Source organism: Catharus ustulatus, chromosome 1 (genome assembly GCF_009819885.2).
Source record: "Catharus ustulatus isolate bCatUst1 chromosome 1, bCatUst1.pri.v2, whole genome shotgun sequence".
Classification (NCBI taxonomy): Eukaryota; Metazoa; Chordata; class Aves; order Passeriformes; family Turdidae; genus Catharus; species Catharus ustulatus.
The window spans coordinates 137,166,455-137,182,971 of NC_046221.1; the positions used below are offsets into that span (position 1 = coordinate 137,166,455).

The 16,517-nt window shown below is 43.4% G+C and overlaps 1 protein-coding gene across 1 annotated transcript in view; it reads left to right on the forward strand.

Moving 5' to 3' along the window:
• The window catches only part of LOC116999680 (neural-cadherin-like), a 54,762-nt gene that overhangs the window by 36,454 nt on the left and 1,791 nt on the right, over positions 1 to 16,517 (forward strand). Inside the window, exons 19-31 of the mRNA XM_033066610.1 lie at positions 618 to 711; positions 1,475 to 1,659; positions 2,220 to 2,452; positions 3,472 to 3,749; positions 5,331 to 5,545; positions 5,830 to 5,957; positions 7,846 to 7,973; positions 8,163 to 8,295; positions 8,378 to 8,558; positions 11,306 to 11,472; positions 13,031 to 13,295; positions 14,128 to 14,308; positions 15,711 to 15,964. Coding sequence (XP_032922501.1) covers positions 618 to 711; positions 1,475 to 1,659; positions 2,220 to 2,452; positions 3,472 to 3,749; positions 5,331 to 5,545; positions 5,830 to 5,957; positions 7,846 to 7,973; positions 8,163 to 8,295; positions 8,378 to 8,558; positions 11,306 to 11,472; positions 13,031 to 13,295; positions 14,128 to 14,308; positions 15,711 to 15,964 — 2,442 coding nt within the window. The remainder of the gene's footprint in view (positions 1 to 617; positions 712 to 1,474; positions 1,660 to 2,219; positions 2,453 to 3,471; positions 3,750 to 5,330; positions 5,546 to 5,829; positions 5,958 to 7,845; positions 7,974 to 8,162; positions 8,296 to 8,377; positions 8,559 to 11,305; positions 11,473 to 13,030; positions 13,296 to 14,127; positions 14,309 to 15,710; positions 15,965 to 16,517) is intronic.

Here is a 16,517-nt window from a genome sequence, read left to right on the forward strand (position 1 = left end):
TACCCTTGATTCTTTATTCAGCAGGTTTATGAATTCAGACAACTATCGACCTTTGCTTCAGAAGTAAGTTTTGTAAATCCAGAAAACACTGCTTTGTCAGTTTTGCAGAGAAGATGCAAAACCAGCAGAATACATGCTGCTTTCCATCTCACCTCAGTCTCACCATGTACTCAAAATAAGCCTGTACTCTGTATTTTGGACATCCTCTCTATCTTGCTGTAATTTCTATCTTGCTGTAATTGCTATTTTTTTTGCCCTTTATAACCCAGTTTGCATTTTGCTTGTTCATCCTGCCAAACACCAATCCCTGTCTAAACCACTTTGTAAGCTGGTTGGATAATGCAGATAAAATAGTGAAAGTTCTCAGAGGTGGCTTTTCTTTTGTCCTTTCCATTGTTTTTCATTGCAGTAACCTGTAGAATTAAATCTGTGTAATCATACAGCAAACGTGATAAGCAGGGCACCATGTGGCATTTGCAAACTGGTGCACATCTCTCAAGAACTACCACAACTATTTTTGTAGAGGTCTTAGGCTTACAACACGTGTGCTTAGGCCAGTACATGTTTGTGTACACGTGAGAGCTCTGACTGTGCACTTGTGTGCTGTGTTGTTCTAGGTATTCTCCCCACAACTGTACTGGGACAGGTCAGTGCCCCTGATGCTGATGACTGGGGTCGCAAAATCTACCAGTTTGAAGGGAAAACATCAAGGTATTTGGAGAGAAAAATGGGAGTTGTGTGAATTTGATGGGAAAATGGAGCACACACAAAATCATAGCAAGTATTTACTCTGAGTTTTTTTGAAAACAAGAGTATAAAAGCATTTTGTTGGTTAGACACTTCTGTGTGTAGATCTCCAAATCCTTTCTGAGTAAATAATTCTGCAGTAAATAATCCTGCATGATGAACCAGTCTGCTGCCCGTTGCATCATGGGCCAGAATTCCAAATTCCTGTTCACAGTCATATCCACAATCTGTATCAGTGAGCCACTACAGGAAACATACCTACTAACTTCTAAATTCCTCCATCCAAGCTCCTGCTGTTTCCACATCAGCACTGGTTTTAAGACCTTATTTATTCTAGATAGATAGACTTGGGAGTGTCTGGATTGTGAGTGGGGCTGAGATGTACGTGTGCCACTCAGAGGTTTTGACAGAGGTGTCACTCTCAGTGAATGTATCTACCCTAGGAGTTTGCACTGTTCCCAAAGTTATGGCTAGTGCATCTTTAGTCTTCCTGTACAGTTAATACAGCATAGCAGCAGGAAGAAACCTTTATGACACACTGGTGAAAAATCATTAGGAGCCAACAGGAGGCAACATAAAAAAATTCTGTTCTGCTCTGTCTCTTCATGAGGGAACACATCTGCTTTCTTTGATAAATAGAAAGTGGTTCAGAAAAACCATCTGTGATAATTAGTACTTAGCTTTTGAACTTCTCATAGCTTGTTCCTTGGCTTAACTCTTATTACAGGTACTTTATCCTTAATGATAACTCAGGTTTGCTGACTATTAAAGAAGGAACCCCACCAGGAACATACAACATTAGAGTTAGAGTCATTGATGGAGTCTGGCCAGATGTTATCTCAACTGTAAAGGTCATAGTGAAGGAAATCAAAGATGATGCCCTCCAAAATGCTGGTTCTGTAAGAATAAAAGGTAAGCAATGTGCTCAAGTACAGTCTGTGTCTTTTATGTTACTGCTGTGGTACTTAGGATTCTGCTTAGAATGCTCTTAGACCTGGGATGAGAATTAATAGTTTTCTAGGCAAGGGTGTGAAAATGTATCTTTGCATGGTCCTCTGATGCTGCATGTGAAGGAACATCTGTGGAGAAAAAAGACAGCAAGGGAATGTTCTGGTTTCTACACCAACTTTTAAAAACCCCAGCAACTTATATTTCAGAAGAAAAACTTTGTTTGAACAAGTGCCTGCCTGAAATTCACCAAATTCTTTCAACATTTGTGGAAAAGTGAAATCTTCTTAAACATGTTTCTGATTAAAAAAAAAATAAATTAAAAATTTGAAATCAAAATTCAAAAAAGTTTTAGAACACACAGGTTTAGCAAAAGCAAACACAAAAGGTTTCAGAGCCTAAAAATGAAAATATTCCAGAATTGGCATTTTCTGCAACCTTATGATTTGTTCTGTGGTGCTCCTCTCTTCTCTTGCTGCAGCAGTTTCAAGAAATGTGTGTCAAGTTTTCAACTTCTCTTACAGGTATCACACCAGAGGAGTTCATATCCCAGTCCCCCGAAAAACAAAGTAAATACTACCAGATGAAGAAGCTGCTTTCAGAAATTCTCTCAGTTCAACTGGAAAATGTTCACATTTTCAGTGTACTGAATAGCCCAAGTCCAATCCGAGGGGTTGATGTCTGGTTTGCAGTTTATGGTCCACCTTATTACAAAGCAGAAAAACTTAATGGCAATGTAGCAGCTTCCAGAGCCTGGGTAAGTATCCATCCTGTGTATGAAACCACAGCATCTTCTCATTGTGTCTATTCAGGTAATGCCCCTTGCCTAGTGAATGTGAACAATTGGAGTGATTGAGGGAGTAATGTGTGAGATAAATAGATAGTTTTAGTCAGTAAAATCAAACTGTCTTTTTGCACTTCTACTAGAAGTTTCAAATAGAAATGTTTTGAAAGCCAGACTCTAAATATATAGTAACACCTAAACACAATGGGACTGTAAATATGTCTTTCTATTGAAAAGACTATAAAACGGTATAAAGAATGTGTTTGGCTCTTGCTTTAATGTTTCAATTTTTAGTTCTGTAGTTGAAATTCCCAAACTAGTCAAAGTTTCAAGTTTCTAGACTTAAGAGAGCAAAGTAGTAAAAGAGCCACTCTCCAGCACAAAACCAGGTTGGAAATATGCGTTTAAAGTTTAGTAACGTTCCTTTCCCTCTAGCAAAAAAACCCCAAAAAACAACAAACAATCAAACAAAAAAACCCAAAAAACAATCCACCAAAAAACATATTGAAAAGAGTTAAATTATTTGCTCTCTTGGGAACATGTTGGTGCAGAGCTGTACCAACTCATTCTCTAATAAATATTGACAATATTTTTGCCCTTGAAATGCTTATTCATGCTGTAATTGACTTACACCAAGGCTTTAGCTTTAACAGATGCCAGACTGAGCTGCCTTTGGCTGCATAGGGTGAGGCTGATATTGGAAGGAATTGGCACAGCAACCAGTTTTGAAGATAAATAAGACTTGGGCTTTTCATTGCTGTCATTGGTGAACTTAGTGGAAAAGTCAGATGATTGCAACTAATTCTTCTTCTTTTCTTCTTCTTCTTCTTCTTCTTCTTCTTCTTCCTCTTCTTCTTCTTCTTCTTCTTCTTCTTCTGCTTCTGCTTCTGCTTTTGCTTCTTCTTCTGATTCTTCTTCTGCTGCTTCTTCTGCTTCTTCTCCTTCTTCTTCTCCTTCTTCTTCTTCTTCTGCTTCTTCTCCTTCTTCTTCAGCTGGAAAGCATTCTGGGCATAAATATCACCCAGACTGGCATTGATGAATGTGTGACTGCAGATTGCACTCACAGCAGTGGATGCATCAGTAAGCATGAACAGAACCATGTACCAACCATAACCACAGCTGGAAGTGTTTCACTGGTATCTGTGACAGTCCTGAGTCATGCTGTGTGTGGCTGTGCTGCTCGGGAGAATCCTCATCTTTCCTGCTCCTCATACCAGACAAACCCATGTCTCAATGGGGGCACGTGTGTGGATACTGTTTTGGGCTACAGGTTGGTAAAGTTTCATAAGGTGTGCAAACAAAATACACATAGTGCAGACTGTAAGGAGGATGACTCAAGGCTTCAGGAACCATCACAGCCTTCCCACCCACTGTGGCAGATCTCAGTTTGTTATGCTTCACACTCAGGTCTTGCAAAAGAACCTCAATGTTCAGGTCCATGTATTTTATGTTCAACATAGTCTCTAGGAAAACCTTGGGAATATTCCAGGCTGCACCAGCTCCATTAATGCCATTCTGCAAAATGCTCTTAGTTTGTGCAGCCTGCCTTAAACATCTTAATGCTGTTAAATGTTTTAATCACATCTCTTATGTCACTTAATAACCTCTTCCCCCCATTTCTTGTCTCACTTATTTCTCCAAAAATGAAATCTCATAGATAATATAGTATAAAGATGAAAAAAATGATAGGACTGTACTAGCTCAGAATTAGCCTGATCCCCTTCCAGAATGTGGCTTCCAGCATGTTTGCTTAAAAATAATCATCCCAATATAGGAAAACAGAAATACTGGCCAGTCTTTGTAGCACCCTTGGTAGGGGTGACAGGACCCAGACTGAAGCTGCAGAAGCTCTTGTCATGCTAAAGTTCTCATTGCTGCTCAGGTATAATCAGACAAGGAAATTTTGCTGCCCAGAAACTCTAGGTAGGCTCCGTCACCCATCATTTATTCAGCTCTGAGGTTTCTTTGTTTCTGCTCCATTTTCAGTAGTTTTATGTGTCATCTTTTCCTGCATCCCACCCCCATGATTTGCTCTCAAAGGTACTAGCAGTCTATGGGAATCAGAAACCAAGAAATAGGAGCCCAGCTGATCTCTCTTCCTGTCCTTCTCCCCATTTCTGTGGTTCCTTTGGTTTCCCACTTACAGGTTCTGTTACTGTCATACTGTGGCTAATTTTTTCCACAGAGTTTTAAGGAAAGAGCTCCAAGCCTCTCTTGTTGGAGTGTAAAAGAAATAAGCTATCAAGTATCTTGCAATAGGAGTGAAGACGCCAAAATCTATCACTGCACACCCCACTTTTTCTGGGTGACATTACCCTCCCATATCTTTCCTGTGGAGACTCTGGACACAAGCAGAATTTCTTTCCCAGTGAAAATAATCAACCACTGTATTAATCTCCCCAGGGAGGTGGTGGTTTACCCAACAGTGGACACTTCTGAGATTCGACTACCAGGATGCTGGGCCATCTCATCTAGATCATTCTTTTGCCAAGAAAAGTTGGACCAAATTATACTTGAGGCCCTTTCAACCTGGCATTCTATGATTCCTTTGCTTTTCCTGTCAACATTATAAAGTCTTCAGACAAGCTGATAACTTTTTTTATGTAAGAGATTTTCATGGGCTTTACATATTACAGCAGGTCCATCATTTACTCACAGAATATCCTTGCCCAGACATAGTAGAACTTAGATTAAATTTATATTGTGTTTGTACAAAAAAGTCAAAACATTTTTAGTACTTTACCTGCATTATGGAGTCCTGTTTTTAAAGTGAAGAATCCTGTTGTCAGAAGAGACCTTTGCATCTTCTGTTTGAATGATGGATATTTGCTTTTATTGTTTCATTAAATAGATGCAAATGTCCTGCAAATTTTCATGGACCAGACTGCCAGCAGACAAAACACAGCTTCAGAGGCCATGGTTATGCCTGGTTCCCTCCTCTTCAGCCTTGCTTTGAGAGCCGCATCTCCCTAGAGTTTATCACTGAAGTTGTTGATGGCCTTTTGTTGTACCATGGACCAGCAGCACAAGGACAGCCTGGAGAACGGGAAAATTTCCTTGCTTTAGGTTAGCACCCCATGAAGTATTTGTGTTGTTTGTGTGAAGGTGAGATTCCACTTAGTTCATAGGTTTTGGGGTTTTGTTTTTAAAAAGGCTCAGAAAGTTACTTTTAGAGAATAAGGAGAATGCACAATGGTTTGCCAGTGTGCCTAATTCATATCTTTGTGTCACTGTTAGAAGCTGGACTTTTTTTAAGATCTCCAACTAAGATCTAGCTGCAACAGTCATTTTGACTTAATTTGAATGGGAATATGGTTACTGCATATCCAATGAGAGTCTTTCCTTTACAGAACTCTCTGGTGGGGTCCCGTCACTGACCGTGAGCCACAGCTCTGGTGAGCTTTTCCTGCAGCTGTCACAAAAAGTTAATGTTGCAGATCGCCGCTGGCACAATATTAAAATTGTAAATGATGGAAAGGCAAGTGTAAATATGGGCAGTCCTGTGTAAGCATTAATTCATGTACCTAGTTATTCCTTCCAAATCCTTCTTCCCTTCTGTAGAACTCTTATCAATCACTCAATTTTCCATTGTCTCTGAAACAGCAGAAGTCTGTCAATTTGGACATCCTCTTAGTCTTGAAGCAGTGAAGCAGAACAAAGCCTGGAGAAGTCTGATTCAGTTATGAAACTGGCCATGCTATTTCTTTTGTTTAGTTGTACTGCCTGCTGCTTAGGCAACAGAATTGTGATAATCAAGGGGCTAAATGCTTCTTGATGTGATTGAGTGAAATACAGTAATTTCACGACCATAAGGCGCACCGGACTATAAGGCGCACCCCCCAGGAGCCGGCACATTTCGCAACTTTGTAGATCAGATAAGGCGCACCGGACTATAGGGCGCACTTATTTTTTTGCAGCGAGGAGCCCCGTGGTGCGCAACAAAGTAATGAATTACTGGCAGGTGCTCAATTTGCAAGCATTTTTCAAAGATCGGTGTAGCCTTTAAATGTAGCCCCAGGCGCCCTCCCCATGCAGCGGGCCCCAGCACTCCCGCCCGCCCCCGGCGCCGGCTGGCACGGCTCATGGCACCCGGCTCCCACCACGTGACCGTGCTGCGTCCTGGCTTCCCTGTGGCCGGTGGCGGCAGCGCCGCTTCTCTCCGCTTCCCCGGGGCTACGCCATTTGTCGCCGCTTTTGGGTGGCTGCGGGGGCTTCCCCGCCGCCGCTTCTCAGCAGCCGCAAGGGGCTCCGCCGGTGCCGCGATTCGGTGGCCGCAGGGGCTTCCCCGCCGCCACTTCTCGGCGGCCGCAGGGGCTTCCCCGCCACCGCTTTTCGGCGGCCACAAAGGGCTCCGGCAGCACCGCAATTTGGCGGCCACAAGGGCTTTCCCGCCGCCGCTTCTCGGTGGCCGCAGAGGCTCGGCCGGCACTGCCTTTTGGCGGCCGCAGGGGCTTCGCCACCGCTGCTCCGATGCCGCCGCCGGGCGGGCTCTGCTCGGGGCTGTTGCGGGCTCGCACTTCTTGTTCCCTCCACGCCCGGGCCAGGGCCGCCCGGGTTCTCGTTTCCCCCTCGCCTAGGCCAGGGCCGGCACGCCCGGCTTCTTGTTCCACCCAGGCCCGGGCCGGCGCTGGCTCCCTCCCTCCCCTCTTGGCTCCTACCGGCTGTGGCCGCCCGCTCCCGGCCCCCCTCGCGACTCGGCGCTCCCGTGGCACCGCCCCCGCATTGCGGCTCGCACTTCTGGTTTGGCAAATTTCGCAACTTTGTCCATCAGATAAGGCGCACCAGACTATAAGGCACACTTCCGGTTTCAGGGAAAAAATTTAGTCAAAAGGGTGTGCCTTATAGTCGTGAAATTACTGTACTCGTGCTTTATCTGAGCGAGAAGCCCTGCCCCACCAAGAGACTTTAGATGTGTAGCACAAAGGAGATAGATGCACTTCTGTGTACAGGGAATATCTTGTTGATATAACACTGCTGAAGGCATCTGCTCAGCTCCCCCTTCTCTCCCACATAAGCTGAAGAGCAGGTCAGGATCTGGGATGCAGCCTGATGGACCTTCTGCTGGGTTATCTCTCTGTGTTCTCATCTTGCAGAAAACTCCAAGAATGTCCTGCACTCCCTCTACCATGTCAATGACTTGGCATGGTCATGGCAGAGTCAGATCTTTCTTTTGTGTGGCTCTTTAGTTATATGCCATGTGCAATAACTTTCCAGATTAGTATGTGGAATATTTTATCATTTTAACAAAATTTCCTTCACCGTAATTGCTAGTTACTATTCTACTTTCTGCTAAGTGAAAGAAAATATGTAATTAAAATATATGCATGTCTCTGGATATAATTGTTTTAAATAATGCATTTTTCTAGGAAGTGAAGTTGATTCTTGACAACTGCATGAATGTCTCAGTTAGAGACAATGGCAGTGTCACTAAGAAGATTTCCCAAATGGATCTGTCTGCCTGTGAAGCGTCTGGAGAGATTGTGGGATCTCAAAGGTAAAAAAACCCCAAAACAAAAAAAAGCTAACAACAAACCCCAAGCAAACAAACAACTAAAAACAAACCAAAATTGAAACACAACTACTCAAAAGAGCTACAGAAAAAGGTAGGGGTGGGGTGGTGAAATCAGCCAAGTTGTTGTATTTTGTGTGCCACTGATTCTTTCTTTCCCTCCCTTCTGTTCAGCATGGGTAAGCTCTTCAATGGCCATCAGCCCCTGCAGCTGGGTGGAGTTAAGAAGACCTTGCCTTACCACAACTCACAAAGGCACTTCAGAGGGTTTGTGGGCTGCATACGCAATGTCATCATTGATAGTAAGGTAGGGCCACAAAGATCAGTTTTGGATTTACTGCTGCTAATTGTAGGCACCTGCTGTGATGGTTTTCTTTGGCCTTTTCCAGGTCTATGATTTAGAGCACCCTGCAGAGTCCCTGAACAGTGCTCCTGGCTGTGTCCTTATGGATGAAATGTGTCAGAGTGGTGGGATGGCCTCCTGTGGCACCCATGGCAAGTGTGTTGGTGGCTGGGATTTCTTTCGCTGTGACTGCTCCCCAGGATATGCTGGATTAACATGTGAAAAAGGTACTGCAAGTTCTAGGGAGAAATTTGTGGTGAGGATCTGTGGGAACAGCATCAGACACACTGCTCCAATGTTCAAAGTTATACTGCCATGACTTTGAACTGAATAGAATAATAACACCATGCTCTACTCTGGGAATTATTTACATCTTCAAAGATGTCAAGATCCTACTAACTCTTGTTAAATAAAGATAATGTCACAGATGAGGTTTGTGTTAAGAGCTACTTTATTTTGCAGGGTAGGGAAGTGGTCAGACAGATTGCTTTGTCCTTTTTATCACCACCTTATTTCTCAGTGGTGAAAGGGGAAATATTCTGCATTGTGTCTTTTTCCTCTGTTCATGCAGATCACAAAATGAAGTTTAATGAACATGTGGGCATAATCCTCTTGTCATGTTCAGGCCCCATTTCCCATTTATAAAATGGTGATAATCACATTTGTATCTGTCATTAGAATGAATTGCAAGCTGAGCAATGCCCCTAGACCACAGCAGTGGGTGTAGGTGAGGACATAACATCAGTCTGGTTTCAACAAATATGCTATCCTGTACAAAGTCAGCATGAAATATGTATCACAGAACAAAAGTTTCTCATGGGGGATAATGAAAACCTCAGAGATGTTGTAAGAAAGTAGAAAAATTTAGCACAATTCAAAAACTTAGGAAATAAATTCTTAAACTCCTAGTAGCCCATATTCAGGGTACAGGGAATATATACTTGAAGTTGTCTCTGTCCCCTCTATCTTAAAACCTTCATCAGCCAAGCAGGAATCAGAAGTGAATGATAGGTGTTTATAGGGACTTTACCTGCCTCTGTGTACAAGGTACAAATGATGTGCTTGATCATAACAGTCTGTAAAGAGCACCAGTGCCCCATAACTCTGGGGGCTTTTGTTGGAAGAGAATTATCCCCTCAGTCCTGTAGTTTGAGTGAGCTGCAGGTGAGGATGAGCAGCAGTGAGCAGCTGGAAAGGAGTCCTTGCAAGCTAGTGTTGGATCAATATGTTGGAATTAATGAACAGGACAATGGTGCATTCCACATATCCTTTCAGCTCAATGCACTTACTTTTCCTTCTTGTATGCAGAACAATAATACCCTATGCAGGCAGCCAGACCCTCTCTTCTTTCTCCATCTGCCACACAAGACTTAAAAAGTGTGACAGTACATTACTGAGTGGAAGCCCTGTCTGTCCAGAGATGGGGAGGACTGGAATTGTAACTGGCATGGTCTAGACCTGGAGCATTCACTATTTAAGATGTTCATAATGACCACAAAATTGGTTAATATAGTTAAACTTTTTGTATTACAGACAGATGATACTGGTTTATAAACATCTGCCTGGATTCAAATCCTACTCTGTTTTGTATTATTTTGCATCACAAGCCCAGCTGCTCTATTGGTTCTATCCTTCATTACTGTGGGACAAACCAAGGACTCAGAAAGTAATTGTTCAAAATCCATAAGTCATATCCTGATGTAACAGAAGAACTTTGATTGGCACCAGCTTCTTCTAATATATTGGGCTGCGAAATGCTGGTATGCAGCTGGTGCTTTATGAATGACTGTGACATGCTCACAGCAAGGAGCAGACAGCTGAGGACAGGAGTCACTGGAGCATCCCAGGAGAAACTATGTCTGCTCATCAGCTAGAGCCTGTAGCTGCAGAGACGGTGAACAAGAGAGAATTGGGTTAGGAACAATAATGTGGGGGGAAAAACCTAGAAGAGAAAATAAAACATGCTTCAAGAAAGGAAAGAGAGCAGGCAAACAGTGAAAAGAAAAGAGAGTGCAGAAATTAAGTTTCTTGATAATTTCATATTTCATGTCCTGAGAACCAAACTAAATGCCCCAGGATGAACTGGGTACTGTTTGGATTTCTACTTGCATGACACTGATGTCTGCTGAGCTGCTGGTGACCTAGTGTCTGTCCTGTCTATTAACGAACTTGAACTATATTTGATGAAAAGAAATTTCTTTTTTTCAACTAAGCTTGACCCAAAAACAGATCTAGAATTGTTGTCAGTGAATGAGACTGAGAAGGTGCCTTCTCTGCAAGAGCATCAGGGCCTGGGTAGTTTAGTGGTGTTTGATTTCCACAGAAGTGTGCAGTGCAACTTCTTCAGACTCTGTGCTGGACCCTGGGCTCCTCAGAGGGATGGGGAAACAAATCATTCCAGTGCATTTTCCCTAATTAAAATAGTAAACACTAACTTAATCTCCCTTTGTAGTTAAAAAAATCCTGTGCCTTCCCTGAGACTTTCCTTTGTGCCAATTGAAATGGGAAATAAAGTGCATATTTTCTAACAGTGGGGGTTTTAACCACGGGACTAAACTGCTGAAAGAAACATTTGATTCTTTTCTTTGGTTGTTTTTTTTGGGGGTTGTTTTTCTATTTTTCAGATCAACATGAGCTACTTTACTGGAAAATATGCTTCAGATTGAAAAAAATAATTATTTGGGCACAGTGTAGGAGTGATTGGGTAGAACATACAGCTTGTAACAGGCAGACTGCAAGAGACAGTATCTAATTGTCCTTTTCCTGCCTAAATTCTGAATCCTGGATTTATTTTCTCTTAATTCCCTTTGAAGTGGGACAGAGGTTGCTGTCCATGATGCTTCCTTGTATTGCCAAAATTCCTTAAGAACTAAAACTCTGACACTCGGAGCTAGTAAATTCTCAAAGAGCAGAAATCTGAGGGAAGCAGCCATTTCTGAGGTTTTCCCTTTGATTTTGTGTGCTGTGCTCACAGTTCTGCCAGAATGGGCTTTTGGAAGGGACAGCTGGATCCATTACGAGCCAAGGAGCATCCTCAGCACTCGGAGCACTCGGATCCAGCTGATGGTGCGCACCCGGCTCTCCCACAGCACCCTGCTCAGCTTGGCCTCTGCAGACGGGAACGGACACATCCGACTGGAGGTGAGCTGAGCTGCTCTGCTGGAGTGCTCCTCATTTGTCATGGAGTACCACAGTGAGAGAAAAAGATGCAGTTTCTGATTAAAGACACCTGTTCTGTAATGTAATAAAGAGCAAGGATTTTCCATATGAGGGTAACTACTCTCATTTGTGTTGTCCTTCTCAGTATTACACTTTCATGGCATAAATTCTAGTTTGCACTGCCTGTGAAATGTCCATGTGATGCGTGTGAACAAGAAGATTGTTCTGTTTGTCCTACTTGCTTTTTCCATTGGTTTCTCTCTCCTTGTCTGTAAAACTTGCCTCTACATTTTTGTTGCTGTTGAAAAAAAGCTGTCTGGACTATACTAGCTAGAGAGAAGCTAATTACAGTAATTTCACGAATACAAGCCGCACCAATTTGACTAAGATTTTGCTCCTAAACTGGAAATGCGGCTAATAATCAGGAGCGGCTAATACAACCTCAGAAGTGCCTGCCAGAGTGCTGAGCCGAGCAGCTGCAAAGTCGGCATTTTGCGATTGTTACAAATCGCTACTCTGTTGCACCGCGGGTGGAGCCTGGCTCCCTGTAGGCAGCACGGGGGGCGGGGAGAGAGGCGGGAGAGCTCTCTTTCCTCCTCTGCCACAGCCCAGGGGAGAGACGGGGGGGGGGGCCCGGCGCCGCCATTGCCGCGGCCCGGGGAGGAGAGGGGGGACCCAGGCCGCCCCTACCGCGGCCCGGGGAGGATGGGGGAAGCCCGCGCCGCCATTGCTGCGGCCCGGGGAGGGGGGGGAAGCCCGCGCCGCCATTGCTGCGGCTCGGGGAGCCGACAGGAGCCCCGTGCAAGCCATTGCTGTGGCCCGGGGAGCCGACGGGAGCCCCGCGCAGCCATTGCAGCGGCTCGGGAAGCCGACGGGGTGCTTTGTCCCCGCCCGCCGCCGCTGCCGTAGGAGCGGGGGAAGCTCCGTCCCTGCCCGCCACCGCAGGGCAGCGCCGACCCGGGGTGACCGAGCCCAGTGGCAGCGGCGGCCGGCCCTGAGCTGCAGCACCGTGCTGGCCCACCTGGCCCCGTCAGCGGCCCCTAGCGGGCCGAGCCTGCACAGCCTTAGCTCAGCCAGTAAACCCCGCCCTCCCGCGGTTCTGTTACTAATTGCACGCGGGTCCTCGCTGCGAACGACAAAGCGGCTTATATTCGGGTGCGGCTTATCTATGGACAAAAACCAAAATGTTTGCCAACACCCAGTGATGCGGCTTATATTCAGTGCGGCTTGTATTCGTGAATTTACTATATTCTAATTGAAACAGGACTGTCAGCTGGGAAGATTTAGAGGTAGATATCGGTAGGGAGAAGACTGATTAAAGAAGTTAACTGTGAGTTAAAAGAGTGGCCTGTAAAACAAAGAGTTGATAATCCCTTCACCTGCAGTTTTCTTGTGGTAACTTTTATCTGGGAATAAAGCACTTAAAAACAAGAGTGCCATTTCCATTTTAAAAACTCACATCCATTTTTTGAGTCAGGACTGTGTAATAACATTTAGAAGTGCCTTTCTGTTATTAAAGGTCTTTATCATCTTCTTCTAGGTGGTTGAGGGTTTCTTTAGTGTTAACTTCAGTTTGGGGGACAAAAATCACTCTTTGAGAATGAGAACATTACATATAAACAATGGCCAGTGGGTTCTTCTGACCATGGAGCGCTACAACAATGAATTTACCCTGCGTGTTAACAGTGGTGGAGGTGATCAAGAAGTCACCTCTGTCTTGGGTGTGAATAGATGGTTTGAAATGGATTGGGCAAGCATCGTGCTAGGAAACCACCTTCCCAGTCATTCAGAGAGTGATTTCCAAGGTAAGTGATATGATGGATCCCTAATAGGGGGGAATTAAAGCCTGAAAGTGGCATCTTTGAGTGTATTGGATAGTCTAAAACCCAGGTAACAATTCCCATATGGACTACTATGCCCTTCCTTTGATGGGGAGTTCAGTGTTCAACCCTATGTGCTATTGTATCTGGTTCTAGTGAAGACATGAGATTTCCTGAAAATATTAAAAAATAGCACTTCAGTTTTTTGTTTCATAGAATCATAGAATGGGTTGGAAAAGGTCTTAAAGATCATCTCGTTCCAAGCCCTCTGTCTTGGGCAGGGGCACTTCCACTAGATCAGGGTTTCCCGTGTCTCAAGCAGTGTACTCATCTTCACTCCTGTTTTTGCCTTGGAAGGATTTAAGGAACAGGCAAAACAACCCTTGGCAGGAGGAGAAGGAATTGCAAGGCAATTTGTGGTGCTTTCTCCATTTCCTGGGTGCTTTGAGATTGTGGTTCAATAAGAAGACACCTTTTTCCATTCCGTTGCTTTTTATTCAGCCCTACCTTTAAGATTATATCTTAAGTCTAGATTAATTTAGTGGAGCTGTTCTGATTCATAGCAGAGTTCTGCTGAACTGTGGTATTGGTACAGTGCAGCTCTCCTGGAGTAGTATTATCAATCTGTAGATTGACAGAGCAAAATATACACGTGTTCTGTAGGTCTCCTAAAATAAAACTGAGATGTATTTAAACAATGTTTAAACAAGTTTTCTGCACAGCTCTAAGTTCTCCTGCTTATGTTCTGGGGGCAAGGCTTGAGGTGAAGAAGTAGCTAACAATGTACTTCTGTGCATACTTCTCTGCTTTGTTGCAGGTTGTATGCGTGATGTCCAGCTGGATGGCCATCCACTCCTTGTGGAAGGCAGAAGCACAGAGTTTGGATTAATTTTGAGGCGGCAGGGGGTCACCATGGGATGCCATTCCAGTGCCTGCAGCAGCCAGCCCTGTTACAGCCCCTTCCTTTGTGTAGACCTTTGGAGAAAATATGAATGCCGGTACATGAAGCTTTTGTTTTCATCCAGGGATGGCTGGGAAGCTTTTGTTCCACATTTGACCTGGCAACTTGTTTCTAACAGTGAAATTCCCTGTGGCTGCTGGCCAGAGAGAGCCATTCTGAGAACAAATCCTTCTCTCCATCTCATCTCCAATCATGGACTAGACTTGCCTTTTTCTGCAAGTCTGGTATGCAGCCTAATTGCTCCACCTTTTTTTCCATGGTTGAGAAGATCACCAGAAGACCAGTGAGAACATGAAATGTCCTTTGATAAAAGGTGGATTGCAAAAGCTGTGGTCTGTCCTCTATATGAAAATACTAATATAATGTATATATACAATGATAGTGTATATAGACAGTGTGTGTGTATACACACCAATTAATATGTATATATAACATGTATTTGTTTATAAATATGTGTAAGTATATTGCAAATACAACACATTTGCATATATTTCCTGTAAAGAAGTTGAAATTAATCATAATTTCTATGAAACAATGAGACTTTCAAAATCAGATTGTCACAAAACTTGATTCTAAAATTGGCTTCCCAGGGCCAGAGCCAAAGCCCAACAGCTGTTATCCTATACTGTTAGTTTCTTGGAGATCTACTGTTTAAAGAAAAAATTCAAAATATTTATTAAAATATGCCTATCAAAATACAGGCATTTCTGTTTAAAAACCCCAAACATAAATACATGAGAGAAGGAGTCACTTGAATTCCTGGAATTCAGACAAAATTTGGCACTTGTGAAGTCTGGTGTTTCTTAGCTAGAAGAGGCTGTGAGATGGTTTCAACTGTATCGGTGGACTCTATTCTTGAGACTGCTTCTGAAAGAACAATATGAAGTCTCTGCCATTTTTTCAGTATAATTTCTTCTTTGGATTGCAGAAAGAAAGTCTGTGACTTCACACACTATACCTACAAGGCCTCTCCAATTACACACAAGAAGAAATCAATCCTAAAAGACAAGACAAGTAATTTTGAGGAGGTCAATGACATTTCTCCCCAGAGTCCAAAGGAACATTGCTAAACTTGTACCACTTGCTTGCTGGCTCTTTTCCTATTGATTTCAGCTGTCTATTTTCTTTTAGGGGCTTTGATTAGAACAAGGATGTAGAAAAAGGGTTAGTCAGAAAGTGATGGCTCCCTCTTTTAAGGAAAGAGAGAAGCTCTTCTGCGTATCTTCTGGATCACTAAAACAGAACATGCGTTCATGTTTTCATAAGTCTAATAGCTCACTAAGTTAGAGTTTCCATGTATTTCAAACTGTCAGTGTGTATTTGTGTTTTGCTTGAAAATAATTGAACTTTAAAGAAATAGTAACAAACTTTGCACAAAACAACATACAGCTCCAGATGCTTTGCTTGACTATAAGATATCATCTGCTTTGGTTGTTCAGGTGCCCAGCTGGGAAAGTAGAAGTGACTGACACCCTTACAGGGCTCAGACACTGTACTTCATCCCCTTGTGGACACTGGACCTGTAGGAATGGGGGTACCTGTGTGGCTCAATCCCAAGACAAGACTATCTGCCAGTGCCCTGAAGGTTACAAGGGAAGATGGTGTGAAATTAGCCAGGTGAAGGCTGGAAGACCTGTTGGACTAAGCTCTGGCTCTATTCTGGCAATCAGCATGTGCCTCCTTGTCTTCCTAGGTAGGAGATCATGCACCTTTTTTCCTTATTTTTAATCTTGTACCATGTTCCACTGAATTAAGTCTACTTTACCTCTGAGTGTTGTGATTAGTGTTTTTTCTTTTCTGGATATTGCTATTTGAGGATGCTAAGAGACAGACAACAACACATAGTTACAGTTTACTTGCTTTGAAGACAGTTCAATCAAAGTTAGGACTTCTCTCTTCCAGAGTCACTTACTTTCAGTCCTTCTTAAGTAAGAGCTTTCCATCTTTGTGTGCAACTCCTTGTGCAGCCACATCCATTTGAAACTCCCACCTGCCCTGAGCCTTTACATTTGTAGCAGATAGGACCTACAGCTATGTATGCTCTTCACATATTAGGAAGTAAGAGTTCTAGAAAGTTCATGGTCTTAAAAGGCAAGCCTCATTAAAAGTGTGGGCAGAGAGAGATGTTCACTGTGCCCTTTTTCAGCTACACCTTGGCTGAAAAATTAGTAACACCATAAAACTGTTCATGTTAATAAACTGTGTACACATCTCATAATAGCAAAGACTCCATGATTATATTACAC